This window comes from Zonotrichia albicollis, chromosome 3, assembly GCF_047830755.1.
Source record: "Zonotrichia albicollis isolate bZonAlb1 chromosome 3, bZonAlb1.hap1, whole genome shotgun sequence".
Taxonomy (NCBI): Eukaryota; Metazoa; Chordata; class Aves; order Passeriformes; family Passerellidae; genus Zonotrichia; species Zonotrichia albicollis.
This window is the reverse complement of record NC_133821.1, coordinates 114,200,965-114,221,849: the sequence shown is the minus strand read 5'-3', so window position 1 is coordinate 114,221,849 and position 20,885 is coordinate 114,200,965. Positions and strand designations below refer to the sequence as shown.

The 20,885-nt window shown below is 37.4% G+C and overlaps 1 protein-coding gene across 1 annotated transcript; it reads right to left on the bottom strand.

Moving 5' to 3' along the window:
* Positions 1-972: 972 nt before the first annotated feature.
* MANEA (mannosidase endo-alpha) lies at positions 973-20,236 on the bottom strand. The gene is made up of 5 exons (XM_074538527.1): positions 20,087-20,236; positions 13,668-14,260; positions 10,218-10,327; positions 7,854-7,930; positions 973-5,954 (listed from the first exon to the last, which is right to left on the bottom strand). The coding sequence occupies exons 2-5, from the start codon at positions 14,215-14,217 to the stop codon at positions 5,318-5,320; spliced, it is 1,374 nt and encodes a 457-aa protein (XP_074394628.1). The 5' UTR covers positions 14,218-14,260; positions 20,087-20,236; the 3' UTR covers positions 973-5,317.
* Between the last annotated feature and the right edge of the window lie 649 nt (positions 20,237-20,885).

The window sequence follows — 20,885 nt, the reverse complement described above, 5'->3', positions numbered from 1 at the left end:
CAATTTACCATTTATGTTTTCAGAAGGTATTTTAGTTTTTGAAAGTAGGTTCTTCACTGACCTGGAATAAAACTTGAGTACTCACTAAGAATCATATATATGAGACAAAATAAGGACTGCAGAGCTTTTCATAAAGCCAATGGCTGGCTACTTCCGTTTCCCTTGAAAAATCTTAGTATTGATAAACATTGTTTCCTGAGGCTAATGCCTTCTTTAGAAGCTCCCTTTAGTTCTTCTTTAGAACTAAAGGAGAACTAAACTTCTTCTTCTAGAACCAAAGAATACCCTTTAAAAAGAAGTATTCACTGTTATTAAAGTATTTTGAATAGTGGCAATGGTATTATGAAATACTGCATTATTGAAAAACAGATACTGTATTTAAAATCATACTTCTCAAACTTTAACTGGCTAGCTGATCTTAATAAACAAGCAATCTCAGCTATATGATAAAAGTAATTTCTATCATAGTATATTAGAATTTTCCAAGAAAATCACAACAAACCAACATTCTAATTTTCACCAGTATTCTAAAAATCAACTGAAATTATGGCTGGTTCGTTTGTTGAATCACATTGCAATTTGAGAAATTAGTCTTGAGAGATCCTGCTGTGTTTCTATAGCAATGACTTCAAGTTACAAAAGCAACTCTGAAGACAGGATCCAGTTGTCAGACACACAGTGCTCACTGAAACCACCTACCACTATCTTGGTTCTTTGGAGAGCTAGCACACACACATAGCAATAGAAAAATAAAAATTAACTTTCAAAACGCACACTATGAAAAAACCCCACTATCACACATTCCTTTAAAAATCACAACTTTGGGCATATATTTATTTTTCATGAAAACATTCATAAGCAAAAAGGTCTTCTGTAAATATCACTGGGAATTAAAACCATTGCAGAATCCAGTCTGTAATTTTATTACAGTGACATTATATTTTAAAAATCATGACTTCAGGTATATGCACATATTGAAACAGACACATAAACCTTTTTTATTTTTATGTAAGCAAATTCATATCTTTCACAGCCATGTAGGGTATTAAAAGAAAGGTATTTTTTATTTGTGTTCAATTCATATAAAGACACACTATCCATTCACAACAAATTCACCTATACAATATGAAATTCTTATCAGGCTTTTCTGCCATGCTACTAATCTTGTAGATTCTCTTTATGGAATATTCTAACTATGAAATCTTAGAAATACAGTCACTTTAGAAATTTATAGAACATTTAGCATGCTGGTCAAAAGTAAAAGATAAAAAGAAACAAAATATTGACACAATCTTAATGACACAGAAAGATGAAGACAAGTACTTGAAGGACTGGGAGGGAGATTTTCATCTTATATTCAGTGGCAAATAATTTGTTTATAAATTCTTTATTTCTTTTTATGTTCATGAGATTCAGAAAAAAAAGAGCCCTAAATCACAGTAAGTCCTCATCCATGTGCCCAGAGAGCTGAAAACACTCCTGAGAGATATTTTCAACTGAATCTAAGAACCATGTGTGAAATGTCTTAATTCAAACTATGCAGAGAATATACATATCAAATCTCATAACAAAAATGTTTTCACTGAAGAACCTTCTGCTTCAACAACTTCTTAAGAGATAAATCATTGGCACCTCAAAAGAAATGCACTAGACAAATAGGATTAACATCAGTGCAAAACTATATTCACAATAATCTACAGCTTGCCACTAAAACCATAACAGCATCAGCACATGTTTGCCCACAAAGTTCAGTACAAGATTATAGATCTGACAGACATGCACTACTATACAAGATTTAATACACATTCTTATTTCAGAGTTGATGCACTAAGCTTCAGTTCTGAGACAGCTCACAGAACTACAACAATTTACTTGATCATAATTCACAGAAGCAGAAATGAACCTATAGATTTTCTTTTAAAAATACGTTCTCTTTTTACCACAAGGACTTGCTCCTTGACTAGAAACCATTTACCCCCTGGTGATACTCAGTCAGTAGTACGTGATTGATTACTTCAGGTATTTCTGCATTTGCAGAGGCATAACATGGCACAATCTCCTTTAAAACTTCCCATATCACTTCAAGTACTATGAAATAATGAATCAAATGCATTTAACCAGTGTAAAAATATTAAAACAATCATTACAAGATTTTTTTCCAGCTGGCCAAGATGTAAAACTAGTGGGACACCAGAGTTAAATGGGATCTAGATATTCCTTAAATCTATTTCAAATCTCCAAATCATTACAAATGTTCATCCCTGCCTTTCAATTTTGGTTGCACACTGGATTCCCTTTTTTCCCTACTGTAATCTTAAAGCTTGGAGTAACCACCTTCTTAAATACATTCATTTTTTCTGCTCCTGTGCCCCTTTTAACTGTGCCCTTGTAACCATCTTGTTCCTTTGCATTTGTACAAATCCTTTCCCCACACATCTATTTTTACTTAAATTTCAAGTATTGTGACTGCAGCAACAGTCCATGAGCGAAACTCTCCGCTCCCTATGACAAGAAGCAGCACATAGATTTGCTTTAAGTACAGAGGGAGTATTCGTCAGGCAGGTGGGGTAGCTCTAGTAGCTGCAATTCCATCAGCTTTTCTTAGGACCATCAAATTAAATTCTCAACTCTGAAATATTATGTGAGGTTGCATATTTATGTTTTAAATCACATCAAGCACATAAAAATACAGTAAGTGTTCAGGGTTGATGAATTTCTAGGCACTTAATTTTCATTCTTTACTAGAGAAATTCTGTAAATTCTTCTGAAGGTCCCATTACACATCAGTGTGCCATGGCCCAAACCACTTCATGTGATACCTTTACAACAATCCCAGAAGTCTTTCAGAGTAATGGAGATCCATTACACTGTTACCATAAACTGCATTTTAAACAAGATAGATCACCTCAGTGGTACAATACCATACAACGGATTTCAAATATTTCTATACACAGCAACAAAGGAGTGACTTTCACAGTCACAGAGAAAATAAACTGCCACTAGGAAAAAGTAAGGGCTGAAAGGTGAGTGCAAAGTTGTCAAGACCAGTAAAGTGCTCAGAAAACTACAGTGAGAAAAGACCAGTGGATGACAAAAGCTTAAGCTAAGGGAAAACAAAGATACTTGCCCTTTCAAAAGGTTTGATTTCAGAAGATTTTTTAATAACATATGCAAACATTTTATTGTTCCCTCACATTCAAAATAAATATAAGGACAATGGGCTGCAAAAGCATAAACATACCACAAATTATAAAAATGAGCTATGTATAGCTATTTAAGGGGTTTATAGTAAAATAAGTAATATCAAAAATAAGTAAAATAAAAAAGGAAGTAGTTACCTTGGAAGTGGTAAAAGTCTAACAAGTGCTTTTTACGTCTCAGACACTATTTTTTGACTGTGGTCATACCTATGTCCATTTACCCACCTGAGTACAGCAAAACAAGATAAGCATTAGTAAACACTTCTTTCAGAGGCATTTCAGACTGTGCAGAAATGCAATAGGAAATTGCAAAAGAAAATATGAAGACAGGTCAATAAGACTCCAGTAACTCTAGAGGCACATTTCAACATGCCAGGTTATATATCTGCCATCCAATTTCTATATTTTTTCAAGCAACTGAGGGCATTAGATGACACCTCATCACTTGAACAAGCACAAAGAAATGACACAAAAAAAAAAAAAAACAAACCTTTTTCATACCAGAAGACTCTAGAAATTTATAATGGTAACAGGCTTACATTTATTTGGAATGAAAAAGTTTTCTGGAAAAAAAAATACTAGTTTGGTTTCTGTTTTAACAGAAGTCCTCACATTCACCTTACCACTTCACTTAACAGACAGATTACAGTGAGGTCTGAGTAGAGTGTAATTTTCATGAGTTCTGCTGACATCAATGGAATTCTAGCTGTTATAGTGGTCACAACAGTCTGAGCACATGAACTAAAACACAGGATCAGAACCTCACACGCCGATTAAAAAAATTAAAATAACTAAGAAAGAATTCACTTTGCTAGGATTAAACATTTGCTGCAAATGAACAAAACACTGCAATTTCTACTATTCAGAAGTTTACAGCTTTGTTATGAAATTCTATGAAAATCCCAAAAAATGTATTGCTGAGGAGGTATGGCTGTGTGATTGAACCTTTCAAACCTCATAAAAAATGCCAATTAATAATCACAACATTTAAAGATGAGATTCCCAGGAATGGAAATACTCATTTCCAGCCACACCACAGTCTTACAGGTAGCACTGGTAGAGTGCTTATGTGAATAACAGCAAGATTTTAGTATTTACAATTTTGAATCCTGGAACAACTAAATTGACTAGATGAAAAAGAGAAATCTCGGATTTCAAATAAATTAAACAAATAGGTAGTTGCTCTCATTGCTACCAAACTGGGTTGCTCCTAAATCAGCAACAAAAAAAGTATTTCCAAAAATTAAGTTATTGTAGGATGAGTAAGATACTGGGTTTAGAAATTAGACATTTAAAAAAGCATATTGGGTCTGTGTATGCAGTCAATTAGCAGAAAATAAGCAACAATGGAAATTTTAATGTTTTTGTACCTTTAGGGTTTTTTCCCCCTCATAAATATTTTACACTCTAATTGAAGCTTTTTTTTTTTAATTCAAAGTAAGAGAAAAAAAAAATGTTCCCCGTCAGTATCCATTAATCTGCAAAAGTCTACACCATGTACCAAACAGAAAAAATGTAAGTAAGCTAGAAGTCTTTCACAGTTCTTTGGAACTTTCTTTCAAATACTTTTTTTTTCCAAACAAAACCCAGTAGTGTTGCATCACACATAACTCTTCAGCGTTTTTACCACAAGCTAGTCATATGTCAAGAACTCCATATGCAAAGCATCAAAAAGTGTAAATGTAGATTATTCCACACACTACAGACATGCATCCTGCAAGAAGCTATAAGGATTTAGATTACAGCATCAGTTTGATTAGAAACACAACTACAGGAATAAAGGAAGGAAGAAACTGTGCCAGTTTTCTGTTATACTTTGGTCATGTAGCGTTATCCCATGCAGATGTTCTAAAAACTCAGCATGCAAGTTACTAAGTTAAAAAAAACCCACAAATGAACAACAAACAGCTTTCCCTGAATATTTCTGAACTAAAATATCCAGTAAGACAGAACTGCCAATATTCTCATAATCTTTTAACTTTTCAAAATTAAAATTCAGTAGTAGTGCATATACATTCAAAAAAATACAATAAAGACATTTAATAACAGATTCTTCAGCTCTCAATTTGTTTCTCAATTCAGCCAATGCATCAGGAAACAACCACAGCTGGGACAACTCACATAAGCCACTGTTCTTGTTCTTTTCTGTACTTCTCAGACCACTTCTGAGTAAGCTCAAGGTAAACATTTGGTTTATGGGGTTTATAATCAAGGTAAACCACCTGTCCAGTCCGTTTAGGGATGGCTTTTTCAATCTGAGTTCCCTCGTGCCATTCATTAAAAGATGTAATGGAAATGATTTCGGGCCGCACCAGAAGGGCGGCGCTGAAGGCAGTCTCGTAGTACTTCCCATTGACGCGGTTCCGCGTGTTGTGGTTGTTCCAGGGCCGGATGCTGGTATCAATATAGCCTGGCCCCACACTTGGAATAAACATTAAGTTGTTACTATCACAAAAGGCTTTTAAACTTGCCCAGTTATGATGAGATGAACCGTAGGAGAAGCCATTGGTGGCAAAGTACGTGTACATTCCATCAAAACCACTTCTGTGGATGTCATGCTTATGTCTTTCTTCTACAAGAAGTGCAATGAATAATGCATCATAGGGAGTATTTCGAATACTCTGGGATCCAGACACAGTTAAGAGATTTGCCCATATTTCAGGAATTGTTACATAAGAGTCATAAACATAAAACATAGGAAGAAGTCTGCCTGTGCTGGTTTTATGTCTGTAAAAGGCTGGATGGCTTCCGTATCTATAAAGCAAACAAGTATCGTTAAGACAAGACTTGCCATTTGGAAAATACTGTTGCACAATCTGAACTGAAGACTTTTCCAAAAAATTAATTTAAAAAGACAGGACACGGACTTTGAAACACAGCACATCATATCCACCTTCAGTCCTGTGTTTGCTGAAGTATCAAACAATGACTCTTCAAAAAACCTTTTAACTACTACAAATTAGTAAATGTAGATTATTAGTATTAAATTAGTAACTGTCCTGGGTTTGGCAGGGACAGTTAATCTTCTTAGCAGCTGGTCTAGCGCTGTGTGGTTTTTTTTTTTTATTTAGCATGAGAATGAAATTGATAAGACACAGATGTTCTCTCTCCTGCTAAACAGTGCTTACCCTAAGTCAAAGGCTTCTCAGCGTCTCCTGCTCTGCCAGTGAGGAGCTGCACAAAAAGCTGGGAGGAAGGAAGGCCAGGACAGCTGACCTGAGCAGGCCACACTTCAGAATGTTGTGCCCATATATAAACTGAGGGAGCTACCTGGAAGGGGACTGAACATTGCCCAGGGCAAGGCTGAGTACTGCTCTGAAGGTGGTGAGCAATTTGACTTGGGTTCTGTTACTTCTCTCCTTCTTCTTTCCATTATCATTCTTAATAATACTATTGGCATACTAGTTTGTTTCAATCATAAAATTGCTCTTATCTCAACCCACAAAGTTTTATCTTTTCTTGTGATTCACTTCCCCACTGCTGTGGGATGAGAGAGAAAGTAAGGAGCAGCTGGTGGTACCTAGATGCTGGCTGGGGTTAAACTGTGACAGTAACCTAGTGTCAAACTGTGCTACAGTTACCAGTTTCCTCTGAAGGACAATTCTTTAATTCCCTATGAAATAAAGACAGTCTAAGCAGCACTGATAAGCAAAACAAGTAGCTGTACAGAATTTGTCAAGACGAATTAAAATCATTAGAGGTCAACACAAAGTTCTATCTGCTAGTTTGTCATTATCAAAATGTGCATTTTATTTAATTTAAAGATCATGTTGCTAATCTGAAGTGTGGGATCTCAGGATCTGAGTCCTGAGATGCCGGGCCACCGAGACCACCCTTGGGGGGCTCGGGAGTCCTGGAATGTTGCCAGAAGTGTCTGGTGGCAGGACTTTGATCCTACCCAGGAGACGACACCTGTATGAGGATAGGAGGATTTCACCGGGGTGAATGGTGAAGGGATTGGTTAATTAGAGGGTGAGACACAGGGTTTAGGATTTATGTACAGGGGGGTTTAGAGAAGTAAGATGGAGGAATTGGGGCGTGTCCTGTCCTTCTTCTTCTTCTTCTTCTCCTCCATCTTCTGTGGTGATGGTGGCACTTTGGGATTGGTTATTACTAAAAGTGCACCGGGCAATAAGAATAAATGGTATTGGGGAAAAATGATAAATATTGTACACATAACAATGGGTATAAAGATAGGTGGCTGCCCGGGAGGGCAGCACAGTGTGCTCATGGCTGGCTGCTGAGCAGAGCTCTGTCGGGCCGAAAGAAAATCTTTTAGATAAACAATTAATAAACATAAAAACCGAAAGAAGAACTGAAGCCTCTTCTCGTCCTTCGATACGCGGGCTGCCCCAAGGCCACTCCGGGCCTTTCCAGGCCCCTCAAACAGCCGAAAACCCGACACTGAAGTATCTAAAGTAAGACTTATGATATTAAAGAATGTTGAAAGCAATTTAAATTTGAGAATCTATGTAAAATTCACACTGCAGTATTTAGAAAAACCTCTGATTTTTGCAGCACTGAAATATAAACAAAGTTCTTTTCAGTCTCAGCAGACATTCTTATATATTTTTACAAGCTTTAGTTCATATACCTAAGTCCCCTAAGCTAGCAAGTAAGAAACCCCAAGGACACCATTCTGAAAAAACTCACTTGTCAATGATGTACTTGACATTGTGGTACATGCTGCGGTCATCTCTGTCTTTGTAAGGTTCGATATGAAAAGTGACCTGGAAGATGAAAATGTAACAGCAACATAAACATAAAGCACTACTGAATATGTGGGCACTGGGTATTAGATGAAGCAAGTACCAGTCAAAAATATAATTCCTTACACACCAAACACTTCATCAGTCTATACTGGGAATAATCCAAGCCTAGTGCAACTCCTGCACTACTGACATTAGAAGCTTCCGATTCCAGGAAGTTTGGTATGAAGTACTTAGGTTTTTTCCATTAAAACAGAACACTGCTTTTGTTTACCCTAAGTAATCATGCTTCAGAAAAATTTAAAAGCTACAAAACCTAAAACTTAAAATAAAATATTATCTATTTGAATGTCAAAGAACTGATAAACTAATGAAACATTTTAATATTTAATTTCTAACAAATGTATCAAAAATCTGCTAAAGATAATGCTCCAAGGATAGTTTTCAGTCAAAATACATTTTAAGAGATGCAAAATGAAAACTTTAATTTAAAATTTTATAGATTTATCAACAGCAACAAGCTCTTGGAACTAAATCTAATATAATGTACTGCTATTTCTCTGAATTTCAGCCGTGGAGCTTATGGAATTCATTAAGCAGTATGTGTGAATTCCAACATAAAAATGAATTTGTTTTCAAATAGACAATCATGGAAGAATACATTACATTAATCAAAGCAACAACTTTTTCAGAAGCAATTTTACAGCAGAATGTATTTAATAAAGTCTTTGACAACTCTGCAACAGTAAAAAATTTCCATTGCAGAGCCAATCTCCCTCTCTATTAAGTAGAAACTATAGAAAAATAGCGTCAGACTAAATCACTGAGTGACAGTAGAGGCTGAAAAGCACTTTCATTTCATCTTTCATTCCCAACTATGAAAACCAGGCAAATCAAAAGGGCATATCTTGTCCCAGACTTCTATTTAGCAGACATAACAGAGACGTATTTTGTATATTGGCTTTGGTCTACTGAGACTCCCAACACTTATTGTAATAACTTGCTTGTGCAAGAATGCTTAAAAACATTACAGTGAAGGTAGCACTTCCTGCCATGTCTATACTGAATATACCTATTTCAGTAATTCTTCCAAGTGATAACAGCAGCTTCATTCACACTGCAATCATTATCACACTATTACACACTACTGTACTTTCCTTGGTAGCTTGTTTCATTTGGCCTTGACTCCTTTGAGACTTGAATGCAAACAAGTTTTTTAGGTGAGAGCAAACTCTATTAGATGGTCAGAAGATTTTGGGAAAGGATAATACCTTTTTCTGTCTTTTAAAACATTTATTATTAGATAGAGTGTAACCTATACCATATAATGCAAATCACACAGTATTTTTAACAGTTTTAAAATTACTTCTGTATGTGTTTTAATCATCCTATTTTCCTCCTGCTTGCTAAGGAAGCTACAGTTACCCCCAGTGACAGGAAATTTCACTGAGAATCCACAATTCATGTTACCAACTAAAACCAGAGCAGATGAACAGGCTGTGTGTTCAGTACACAGTACAGACAGCACACTCCAGAGATCCAACATATGCAGCTACTTAAAAACTCACATTTATTACTTGGGAGAGATTAAAATGAAATGCATATTTTCATTATCACAAAAGGGAAACACAGGTTTTATTTTAAAAGTAAACAAAACCAAACCACAATTTAAGATTCTACTGATCAATTCATTAATCTTTAACTAACTTGATATTTCACCTATTTTAAGAAGAAGTCAGTAATTTAGCCCTTCTATCCTGTCATGCCCTGAAGTAATAACCCTTAAGTCTGATCAGCATCTCTCTGACCTTACAGTTCAAGGCAAGTGTTTGTGGTATAAAGACATTTATTCAAACTAGATATTCCAAGTCTGTCTTTATTCCTCATAGATACCCACTCCTGACCTCTATGATCAGATGCTAGAAAGTTATGAAATAATGTAAAATGGAGATAAGTCTTTCTCCTTTCTCAAAGGTTCTTAGTTTACAGCTCACTGTATTTCACAGTATTTTGGAATATGTAATACCTCCCTCAACTCCCAAGACTAACTGGAAAACAACATAATGTCTTATTTTAAAAACTGTTTTCTGAAAAGAAATTAGCAAAGAATAAAAATCCACAGCACTATGCCTTAGATTCTGCAAGCTAAAGCAGATTACAATATTTATTCTGCTTATAAGGGAATATTACTCAGGTCCTACCAAAGTTCACTGCAATTCAAAGGCTTCCATAACCAAAAAGAAGCACATTATAACAGCCAAGTTTACCTTCTCAATTGTCCTATTATGTGGATCTAGAAATACTTTACCTTTAGGTTATATTTGTGTGCATAGTCCAAAACAACTGGCACCAAATCATCAGTTGGCTCTCCATTTTCATCAGCCATACCTGGTGGGTACCATGAAAGCACTATTACACCTGAAAATACAAAACTTGAGTTTTAAATCATGTTGTTTAACATATTACAGGTATACTGTAACATTGTCACGAGCTACAATTTTTGATGTGAAATCTACAAAAAAAAATCAGAATCTCAAATTACTTTTTACTCAGTAACAAAATCTCAGTATTCTCAGAGTGGATTTTAATTCCTCTCTTTACAGGACTGCAACACAAGCAGTGGTTAGATCACTTGTCAAGGGAACAAATCTGTACTCAGTGTGCTAAGCCTAACACTTGAGAGCTGTTCCCTCCCACTTTTCAGCACAGCATTCCAACCTTCAGGTTGGAAAACAGGAAAAAAGTGCTCCCATTTAAGCATAATAGCTCCACCATGATACAGGCAGAGAATACCAGGACACATGGGTTATAGAACTGTCAGGAGATGAGAGCTGTGCATGTGATGAAGGAGATTCTTATCTTATGGAACTTTATTTCCCATCTTATTTCTTCATTGTACCTCTGGCTCAAATACAGAACAACCATTTATTACTAGAAGCAGTGACTTCAATCCCATAACCTTCTTTCTTGCTGGTATAGTTACTATGGTGTAATCCATCCTTCCAAGCTTGTGAAATTAGTTTTTAAATTTATTATCTTCAAAAATGCATGAGTAACTCTCAATAATTTAAGGATGTTACCAGTGCTGTGGAGAAAAAAGACAACAAATACCATGTCTTCATACTGTAAATTCTTCTGATGCTCTCCAAGAAAGCAAAAGAATGCACTCTTCAAAAAGCAAAATCCTTTCCTTCTGAAATAAAATGCTGTCAAATAAACAGATTGGATCTTTTAGATGCACAGCTGGAAACTATATCAAAAAGAAGCAAAGTTTGAAAGAAATATATGAAATACTGATTTTCTTAGCAATACTATTTAGAACATACAGAAGAATATGTCAATGTGGTTCTTTTTAATGATTTAAGGAAATGAATAAATCCACTGAGCTAGGGAAGTATATATTCTAAATTCCACCTATTTTACTAACATGGTAACATTTCTGACCATCAATTTCCAACAAACAATTTCAAAATTATGAAAAAGGAACCATAAATTACAGTGAATACATAATCACACAATATCCAAACCAGAAATTTGCGCTTACCACACACAGAAGGGAGTAGGGAGTTTAACCACCCTTAGGCACATTATCTCTGCATTTCATCAAAAAGAAAATCACAAATAATAGGTAATCACAAGAGACAATCTGCTCAAGGAAAGCAAAATGCAATATTTTATTGCATTTTATCATATTATCTTTTATTTCACACAAAAGGATTAAATGCAAATGAGTAAGGTGTAAAGGACAAGCAGAACAGCAACAAATCTGGATAAGACCCTCTTTCACACCTTTGGGAAATATGTAAAAGTTCAGGAGACAGAACTGTTAATCAAGGAACCAAAATTCACATTTGCATTGCCTTTTTCTGAGAAAGACTACTACACATTTTCTTTCCTGTGCTTAAAGGATATAGTTATGTATCACTTAAAGAGTCAAAAAAAGAAAAGTATGGACTTGACACTAAAAACAACGTCCTAAATGCTTAAAACCAGAATAGTCACTAAAAACAAAAGTGGATTATCACAAAAAAAAGGCTGCTGCAAAAAAATAAATTTCCCTAAGCAATCTCATTAATAAAATTTACTGAAATTATCTGTAAATATTAGGAAATTATTACATAAGAATTGTAAAATATAAGAAGAATACAGGGAAGCAATGCATGAGACATCTGTAGCCCCAGTCTGTTATATGCCTTCATTAGAAAATATATGCTGAAAGAAGCTCTTACATTTCTCTTTTTTAACAAGATCGTTGATAAAGCCTCAATGGTTAGAAAAAAAAGATTATGTGACCATAAAATACAGTCATGGATGAGACACTGGGTAACAGAGAAAAAGGAGAAACTGTAAACAGTCAGCCTCACAGCACACAAAAAATGAACAAAGTATAATTCCTAAAAAAAGAAGTTGATGATTTATGTTAGTCAAATCTAGATGGAAGAAGCCAAATTCAATTGTACTTAAATACTTAAAATTAAATGTACTTAAATTCTGACTTAAGTCAGAATAACAGCAGGAAAAAAGTGACTCTTTATAAATATCAGTTATGTTACAAAGAGTGCCACAGGAAGTCTGAACTACTCATTCACATTGCTGAGTTTTAAACTGAAAACTAACTGAAGATACTAACAAAACTGATTATGCAAAGCATTTTTCCTAGTAATTGGCACCTATTTCACCAGCAGTTCAACTTTTTTAGACATCTGTATTAAGAGGATGAGAAACATCACATATTCTTCTAAAGGGCAAGTGCCCCCCCTTGCCTTCATCACACTATCATAAATTATTTTGTTCTAGATAAGACTAAAACAGTGCTTGTATCTCAGGCAGCTTGTATCTGAGAGTCTTGTTACTCCTGTTGATAGAGCTATATTACTGAAGAGGGTGAAAAATTTCCTGTGTTTGTATTAACCCTTGGATAAAATAAAGGTTAGGTTAAAACCCACAAGATGACAAGAACCAAGAAGTAAACACTACAGAAGTAAACATCACTAATCAAAATACAGAAATTACATTAAACCTTGATGATTAGGTGAATGAAGGAGATTCAATACCAAGTCATTAGCAGTATCAATAATGCTGGGAGCTTTGGTCATGTTGTCCCAATTACAATTCCAGAAGCTGCTCAGAGTTTAGTATTAGCCTATATGACTGCTTATTTTAAAGAAGATTAACATAAAAATGATCATAAAGCCCAACAACGAGGAATAACATAAAAAAAATTTGAATATTCTTATGTATACCATTCACCTTATTTAGAAAAAGAGAACATCAATTTGTATTGAAATAAGATACTTTTGGACAGTAATGAATTAATACATAATTGTTATTGCACACACACAGCATTCAGAGAAAAAAAACCCCACTCATATTTGAACAATCCAGCCCTTAACCATATTCATGTGATTTACTGAAACCTGTTCTTTAAACTGAAGTACTCATCTCCAAAAATAAAATACACCAACAATATTTTCCAGTCAAGGTTTGTTTTTTCATTTATGCTATCAGTGTTTAGCAGTAAGTCATGAAAAACCAAAGTATTACAAACACCATTATTTCTGTGCTGTTACACACCCATCATACATAGCCCTGAAGACATAGGTTTCAGCTGGGGGCTAAAACTCAGAGATATAAAGACATTTACTAGTTTCAGACATTTCCTGAATTACAGAAACACAGAAGGATAGCTCAGTTGCCCTCATGCACAGATGTAAGGCTGGATAAATGAACAACATGCTGAAATGTTAACATTCATTACCAGTTGAAGCTGCACGCATTTGCTTCATGTGGGCTTCTATGACAGTAGGGTCTTTGGAACTGTAAGATCCAAGTTCTGGATAAAAGTTGGCCCCAATGTCCTCAGGAGGATTATGCCTTCCCTTTGGATAATTGTTTGCAATTTTGGGATCCCAATGTGGCAATAACGGATGATTCCAGTGAATGTATTTACCATCAAACTGTGGATTCCCATACCAAGTATAGTAGAATATGTGAAAGTTGTAATTAGGAGGAGAAAGCTCCTCTTCCAGCTTTTTTACTGAAGACATGGATGCTTTCATAGTATTGACAGCAATACCATGCAAATTACTGACACGTGTTACAGTATCTCCTTGAGCCCTATTCAGCAAGTTCTGTTTACTGTCCAAGAGCACTGTCCGTTGTTGAAGCTCTGGCAACAAACCAAGTCCAAATGGATCCCCAAAGCCAGCTCTGTCAGGTCTCAGAGTCTTCAAAGCCATCATTATGGAGCAAATAAACAAAATAAAAAGCAACAAAATGATGCATGTTCTTCTGCGAAATCTTGCCATGATGTCATAGTTCAGACTCCCAACAGAGGGATTGTGGCTGGAACTGATCAAAAGACAAATATTTTCAAGTCAGATTTCTTATTACCTAATATTCAGCAGTATGAAATGCTTCATAAAATCTCTAAAAAATAAAAATAACAAGAGACAAATGTCATGCATCATACACTGACCGCAGAACTAACAGACTTTGTGGAGAGTGGGGTACACAAACAAAATCCCATTTCTTTCTTTGAGAACGTGTGTCATATTCTGAGGTTCTAACAACAAGGACTCATGTATTCTATAAAGCATTTTACTTTTGAACTTATGTTTTATTCTAACCCAGATAAATCCCATGAACTGGAAGTTTTGAGTAAATTATTATGTTTTGCAAGTGCTATATAGGTAGAATAAATAAAGAAAATAGAAGAAAAAAGCAGAACCCGTGAAAGGAGAATAACATAGCAGAACAAGAGTAAAAAACAAAATGGGGTATGACAGAACTACAGCTTGTATTCAGAATGCAGGTTTAATTTACAACTCTATTTACTGGCATGAAATCAAGCACTTTGTGTTCTGCTAATATATGAACAAAATACTTAAAACTAAATAACCAAAAACTCCCTAAAAACACTAAGTAACAAAAACTAAATTTGAAGCCATGATGCTTTACAACTTTACAGATGTAAACTTTTAATTTTTTTCTGAATCCCGTAAGCAGAAATCAGCATAGCATTAAGGATGTAGCAGTTCAATGTCACAGCTGCCTGACACCTCATGCAGTGTTGCAAGGCTAAATTCAAAACAAGACCAATGGTACACAGCAAGATTTGAACCATGAAACTAGGGGGAAGAAAATCAGTATAATGGAAGGCCTGATTATTTTATTTAGAACTTAAATTCCTGCACAATGTTATCACAAGAGAACCAGAGAAAAGGATTAACAAAATTTAGGTTACCACAGAATTATAGGGAAAAAGATTATGCATAAAACTGGCAACACTAAACTGGAAAATCTACAAATAAATTTCTGATCCAAGGGTCATTATACATAGCATAGTTGTGATATGTATTTCTGTCACTGACCTCCAAATTTTAAAATCTTATTTTAATTTACTGAGATACATGCAGGTAGTTTTAAAATACTTGTAAATTATTTGACCTTAGTTTCCTGCCAATGTTATAGTGCATTAACATAGAGCTCAGTTGTCACAATATGCTGCCTACTACTGCTATGATAATTTTAGATAAGCAATTTTAGAATATGTTTTTTAACAATACAGCCTGAATTGGATTAGAACTATAACACTTCCATTTCCAATATTAATCCATTCATCCTACTGTCTGTTATAACTTCTGGGATTCGTTCGGTTTTCACAGTAAGGTCACTCATTTACTTTAAGAGCAAAACCCAGTTAACATTTAAAAAACAAACAACAAAATCCCAATGCACTTTCACCTTGTTAGAGAGTGAACTCAGTTGTATCAGTTGAATGAGAATCTCAGCACTAAAGCCAACAAAGAACAGATGGAACAAGGCAAGACTATGAAAATGATGTTGTTCATTTTGCCCAATTGGATTCTGAAACCATACGTTTGGCTACTGTCAGGGAAAATGATTTTCCAGCATAAACACTTCCAGGATTTCACATCGCTTTACGTCAAATTACAGGGTTCGTTGTCCATGGCTAACAATCCATCCCCATGATTTTAGAATTGTGTCAGAGATTGTTTGGAGTACAGAATATCTTACTTTAATAAGAAATTAATTTTAAATACACTCAAACAGCTCCTGCTATTTTTCATTACCTTTTCAGTCTTTTTTCCTAGTTTATTATGTTACTTCTACCTGGTAATTTAACTCAATTTTCAGATTAGATAAACTGAAGTTTTCTGAAGGGTTAGGCTTTTTTTTAAGGGTAACAATATTATTCATCTGACTAATGTATTAATATATGCCATTTAATTTAAATTAAATGCCACTGATCTTCAATTAACAACATACAAGACTGACAGAGACAAACCACACCTGCAATTATTATTTTATCTCTTCTGTGAAAAAGAATGCATGATTGCACTGTCACAAGGTTTTGCAATGTTCACAAGGTTTGTCATTTGGGTTTTCCTATTCCATATCAAAGAAGCTGTTCCTTTTTATTCTTGGCTGACGTATCAGTTACCCCATTCCTCCTGTTCAGATCATCACTTCACTACCACTAAGTCATTCATCTGAAGCATCAGGAACTGATCTTGGTGCTCCACATTACTATTTCAACAAGCATTTTTTTATATGGAATATTCACCATTGAAGTATTCTAAAATATGAGCAGCATGGCCACTAGCATTGGACTAGCATTGAGACAGACCTTGGTCTACCATATCTTATTGTGAACTTCTGCTGTGCCTATGCAGAGGCTCAGCACCAAAGTGCAACATTTCTAGAACAAGTAAGTAATATCTATGGTAAAGGGACACATCAGCTGTGGTAGTGTGTTGTTAAGTTTCTTGTGTTATTCCCCCAATTTATGTATTGTTCTCCCCTATTATGTGTAAAATGGTTTCGTTCCCCCAGTTTTTCCCGCCACTGCTAGCCTGTCAGCTAAGTTGCTATAGCAACCGCTATTCATAGTTGCCGATATGTAATTGCTCCTCCCCTGGTTTCCCTTATAAGTGAAAGTTGTTTCCTCCCTGTCCAGTCAATCACTCCCTTCCTCCTCCCAGGTTTCGAGAACCTTCTCCTCTCTGGAGATGGTGGTTGGCTGGGGTCCCAGGACACCTCCTTTACCTTTTGATTATTGGTCTCCATGGAGTGTCAGTTCTGTGAAGTTCATCCCCTCACCTTTCCCGATTGGTTCCGCCTGTACCCACCCCCCTCCTTTATAATCCTGTTTTCACCCCCTATGAAAAAACTTTTTCCCGGTTGGTTTCCCCGCGTTTGGATCCCGCAACACCTTCAATAAACCGATGTTTAACCCCCGGGAAATGGTCAGTTCCGTTCCTCTCATATACCAGCGAGGTACGCCAGTCCGCAGCCAGCACAGCCCGAGGCCCTCAGACGCCGAAGGGCGCTGGCCAGGAATTGCAGAGGGGCGTCGGCCTTTCGCCCTCAGCTAGTCAGACTCTAAACTTCGGGCCACATATGCCCCCCTCTGCAATCAGCCTCAATGATGACAACATAATTCAGACCTGGCACAGACACTTATACTGTACAAGCTGAATCGAAGAGCTACAGGTTGGCAGCGCTTCTTGTGTCATTTAATCTTGTTCAGATCTACTTTTCAGAGACAGTGACGGATAAACAACGCTCAACAGTGCTACTGCCACAGCAGAATGGCACTACTGGGGAAACAGACTGAGCAAACACGCCTGTGAAACAGCCACATGAAGTTATGTCTACCCTTGGAAGTGGAAAAACCTTAAAAATGCATTTCTGATTCAACAGTCACTAGGCAAAGCATAGCTGTGATTTTGCATTTGTCATGGACATTCAAATTTTAGAGTCTGACTGCAATTTACTGAGGTACACCTCAGTCCTATAGACTTCGCAAGTATCTTGCCTTGGGCTTTTGATTGCAACTGGCTCTAACAGCAATTGACTTTCCCAGTAGCAAAAAGGCCAAATAACTTCAGCTTTATGAAGGTTAAGATCCTGCATGCAGTTACCCTTACTCAGAAGCTTTTGGATTCAAACTTCATGTTTGCTCACACATATAGGTGTACCAGAAAAAAAGTGTAACCACTTTGGGCTCTCTCTCTTGCCTACTCAGTAAATTCTAAAAGAAGAAAAAAAACATCTGTAACAGGTCAGAATTTCTTCTTTAATGAATACAGATAGTAATTTCCTTTATAACATGAGAAAAATATGAAGCTTTACTGGGTAAAGTTAAAACCTGTATTTCCTCAACACCTAGTTCTCTTCTGAAAAAAAATCCAAAACATCTGACACAGATGTTTTACTTTTTAGTTTGTAAGCAACTATACAGAATTAAAAGCACAAAATACATGTAAGTCTATCCCATTATGATCATCTCTGTTCCAAATTAATTTGGGGTTTTTGGCAATAAATAGCATGAAATTCATCACAGTAGACAAGATTTCCAACTGTTCTTCTTAAAACAACTCCTTCATGAAGAAAGAAATAAAAGGGTCTATGAAAAAATCTGAAGTATTTTCCTAACTGTTTCATACAATCAATTGAATGTCTCAAGCTCTTATCTGATTTTTTTTCTCCCTCATTACTGCTTTTTATACCCTTAAGTTACTGCACAGGGAAACCTTCTGTTTGACCTCTCCACTATATGAAGAAAAAAGCATACAGATGTACAGATGATGAGCTTTTCTTCCCCTGGCATGCTTCCCCAAAAAAGAATGTTTCTTTAGTCAGAGAAGAAAAAGCAATTAAAAAAAAAAAAAAAGTGGTTGAAAGGGATGACAGTGTTTAATTACTCAAGATAATTTTGGTTAGGCAACTCAAGTTTCAGTGCCCTGCCCAGTGGGTTGCTTTTTTCTGTTTCACAAATTCCAAAAGAGAAATACACTATGCAAAGAAATTAGTTTAGGTTAAAACAGATTGATCTAGTTCAGCAAGAGTCAGCAAATACAATAATTTATTTGCTCTGATGTTCCTCAACCATAACAAATGGAAATGCAATATAGGGGGGAGCTCCAAAAATCTGATTCTACTGATCGAAGGTAAGGTCATCCAGAAGCCACTGAGTTTGGTAGCTCATGGATGGGATCAAAGCTTCTCAGCTATCTAAAGCTGAGAAAAAGCTTCTCACTTATCTAAACTTAGTTTCTACTAAGTTTTCCCAGCTCAAAGAAACTGAAAACTCTGAAGTGACAGATCAGCTCTAGATCTAGGCCTTAAAGCCCTGATTCTGGAGCTACACTGCAGATGTGCACCTAAAAACATTAATTCAGTTTCCAAGTGATTGACCAGGCGAGGACTGGTACAAGTGTTAAAAGCGACACATTTAAAGAGCACATTCTGATCTGGAGACCACTAAGAGTAAAAAGCAACAGAAGCTGACTATATGGGTGGGAACCTTGTGAGTATTTCTAGTATTAAAAAGAACCAATACTCAAATACTCTCTGTATATGAAAAGTTTTCTTCTAAAGCCTTTTTAAAAAAATAGCTTGAAAATCATTAGAGATGTAAGAAAACATGAGGTATAACATGCAAACACTTCACAGCTGTGTTACATGATAAAAGGTATCTTTTTAAACACTTCCAATAATATAAGATTTCTTTTTGGTCTACCCAATTTAAAAAAAGGTATTTTAAATCTGACAACCAGAGAACAGGAATTGTGATTTGAACTTAAGAAAGCAGTAGCAACAAAACACAATCCTTCTGGATTCTTTGCTGTAAAACTAGTAAGAGAGCCTCCAGCATTTCCAGTATTTGCCTTCAACATGCCAGCCTTCTCCTGCTTGGAAAGGCCATGGGAACGCACAGCTGACTCTGGGCGGCTGCAGGCCACGATAAGAAAGCGACCTTTGGCCGGGGCTCACCGGGAGCTCCCGGGGCACTTCAGAGCCTGCCCGCCGGACAAGAGCTGAAGGCAAAGGCTGGGAGCGGACCCAGCTCGCTGCGCAGCTCCCATCCCCTGAGCAAGGCACGGAGCTCCGAGCGCTGACACTTTTCTCCCACTCCGCGGAACCGAGCGCCAGCCCCCGCCACAGGAGGAGCATCAGCCGCGGGCGGGGGGCGCGGCGAGCCTTCCACACGAGGGAGGAGGGCAGGGGCTGCCCGGGGGCCGCCGCGGCCCCTCTGACGGGCGGGGGCTGTGCCCTCCTGTCCCGGCCTCTCCCAGCCCGAGGAGCCCTTGCCCAGTGCCCGGGAACGGCCGGAGCTCGGGGCTCGGGGCCGGCGCCGTTACTCACCCGCGGGAGGCAGGGCCGCCGCTGCCGCCGGGCGCGCGCGCGCGGGGGGTGCCCCTGCGGGAGCCGCGCGGGCCGGGCCGGGGCGGTGGCGCGTGCGCCAGGCGGGGCGCATGCGCAGGGCGGGCGGCGGCCGCGGGGCCCCGTTATCTTGAGGGGAGAGCGTCGCTGCGCTCCCGCCTTTTCCGCTGGGAGCCGGGCAGCGGCCGGTGGTGGAGGAACAGGACCTCCGCTGGGCTTTCACATTGTGTTTGCTGCTTTTTCTTTTTCTTTTTCCTTGAAAGGCCTAAAAAAAAAAAAAAAATCTTTCAGTTGTTTAAAAGTCTTTGCTGAATTGTAGATTGCTTCTCAGCTGCGAAATGGTAGTCACAGAATCAGTTTAACATGAGATCATCGACTCCAAGCTACGACCCGACGCCTCCCTGTCAACTAGACCGTGGCACTGAATGCCACATCCTGTCTCCTTAATCACGTCCAGGGATCCAACACTACCTTCTGGGCAGTCCGTTCTAAAGTCTAATCACCCTTTCTGTGATGAAATTCCTCCCAATTCCTACCCTGAATCACTCTTCATCTCATCCTGTCACTGCCTGGGAGAAGAAGCTGCCCTCCCTACCTGGCTACAACCTCCTTTCACCCCTTGAGCCTTCTCCGGGCTAAACAATCCAGCTTCCTCAGCTGCTCCTCATGGAACATGTGCTCCAGGCCCTTCACCTGCTTTGGTGCCCCTCTCTAGCCTGATGCCCAAAACTGGGCAAGAAAATAAAATTCTATAATAGTCAGATGGCTACAGAGCAGCTAT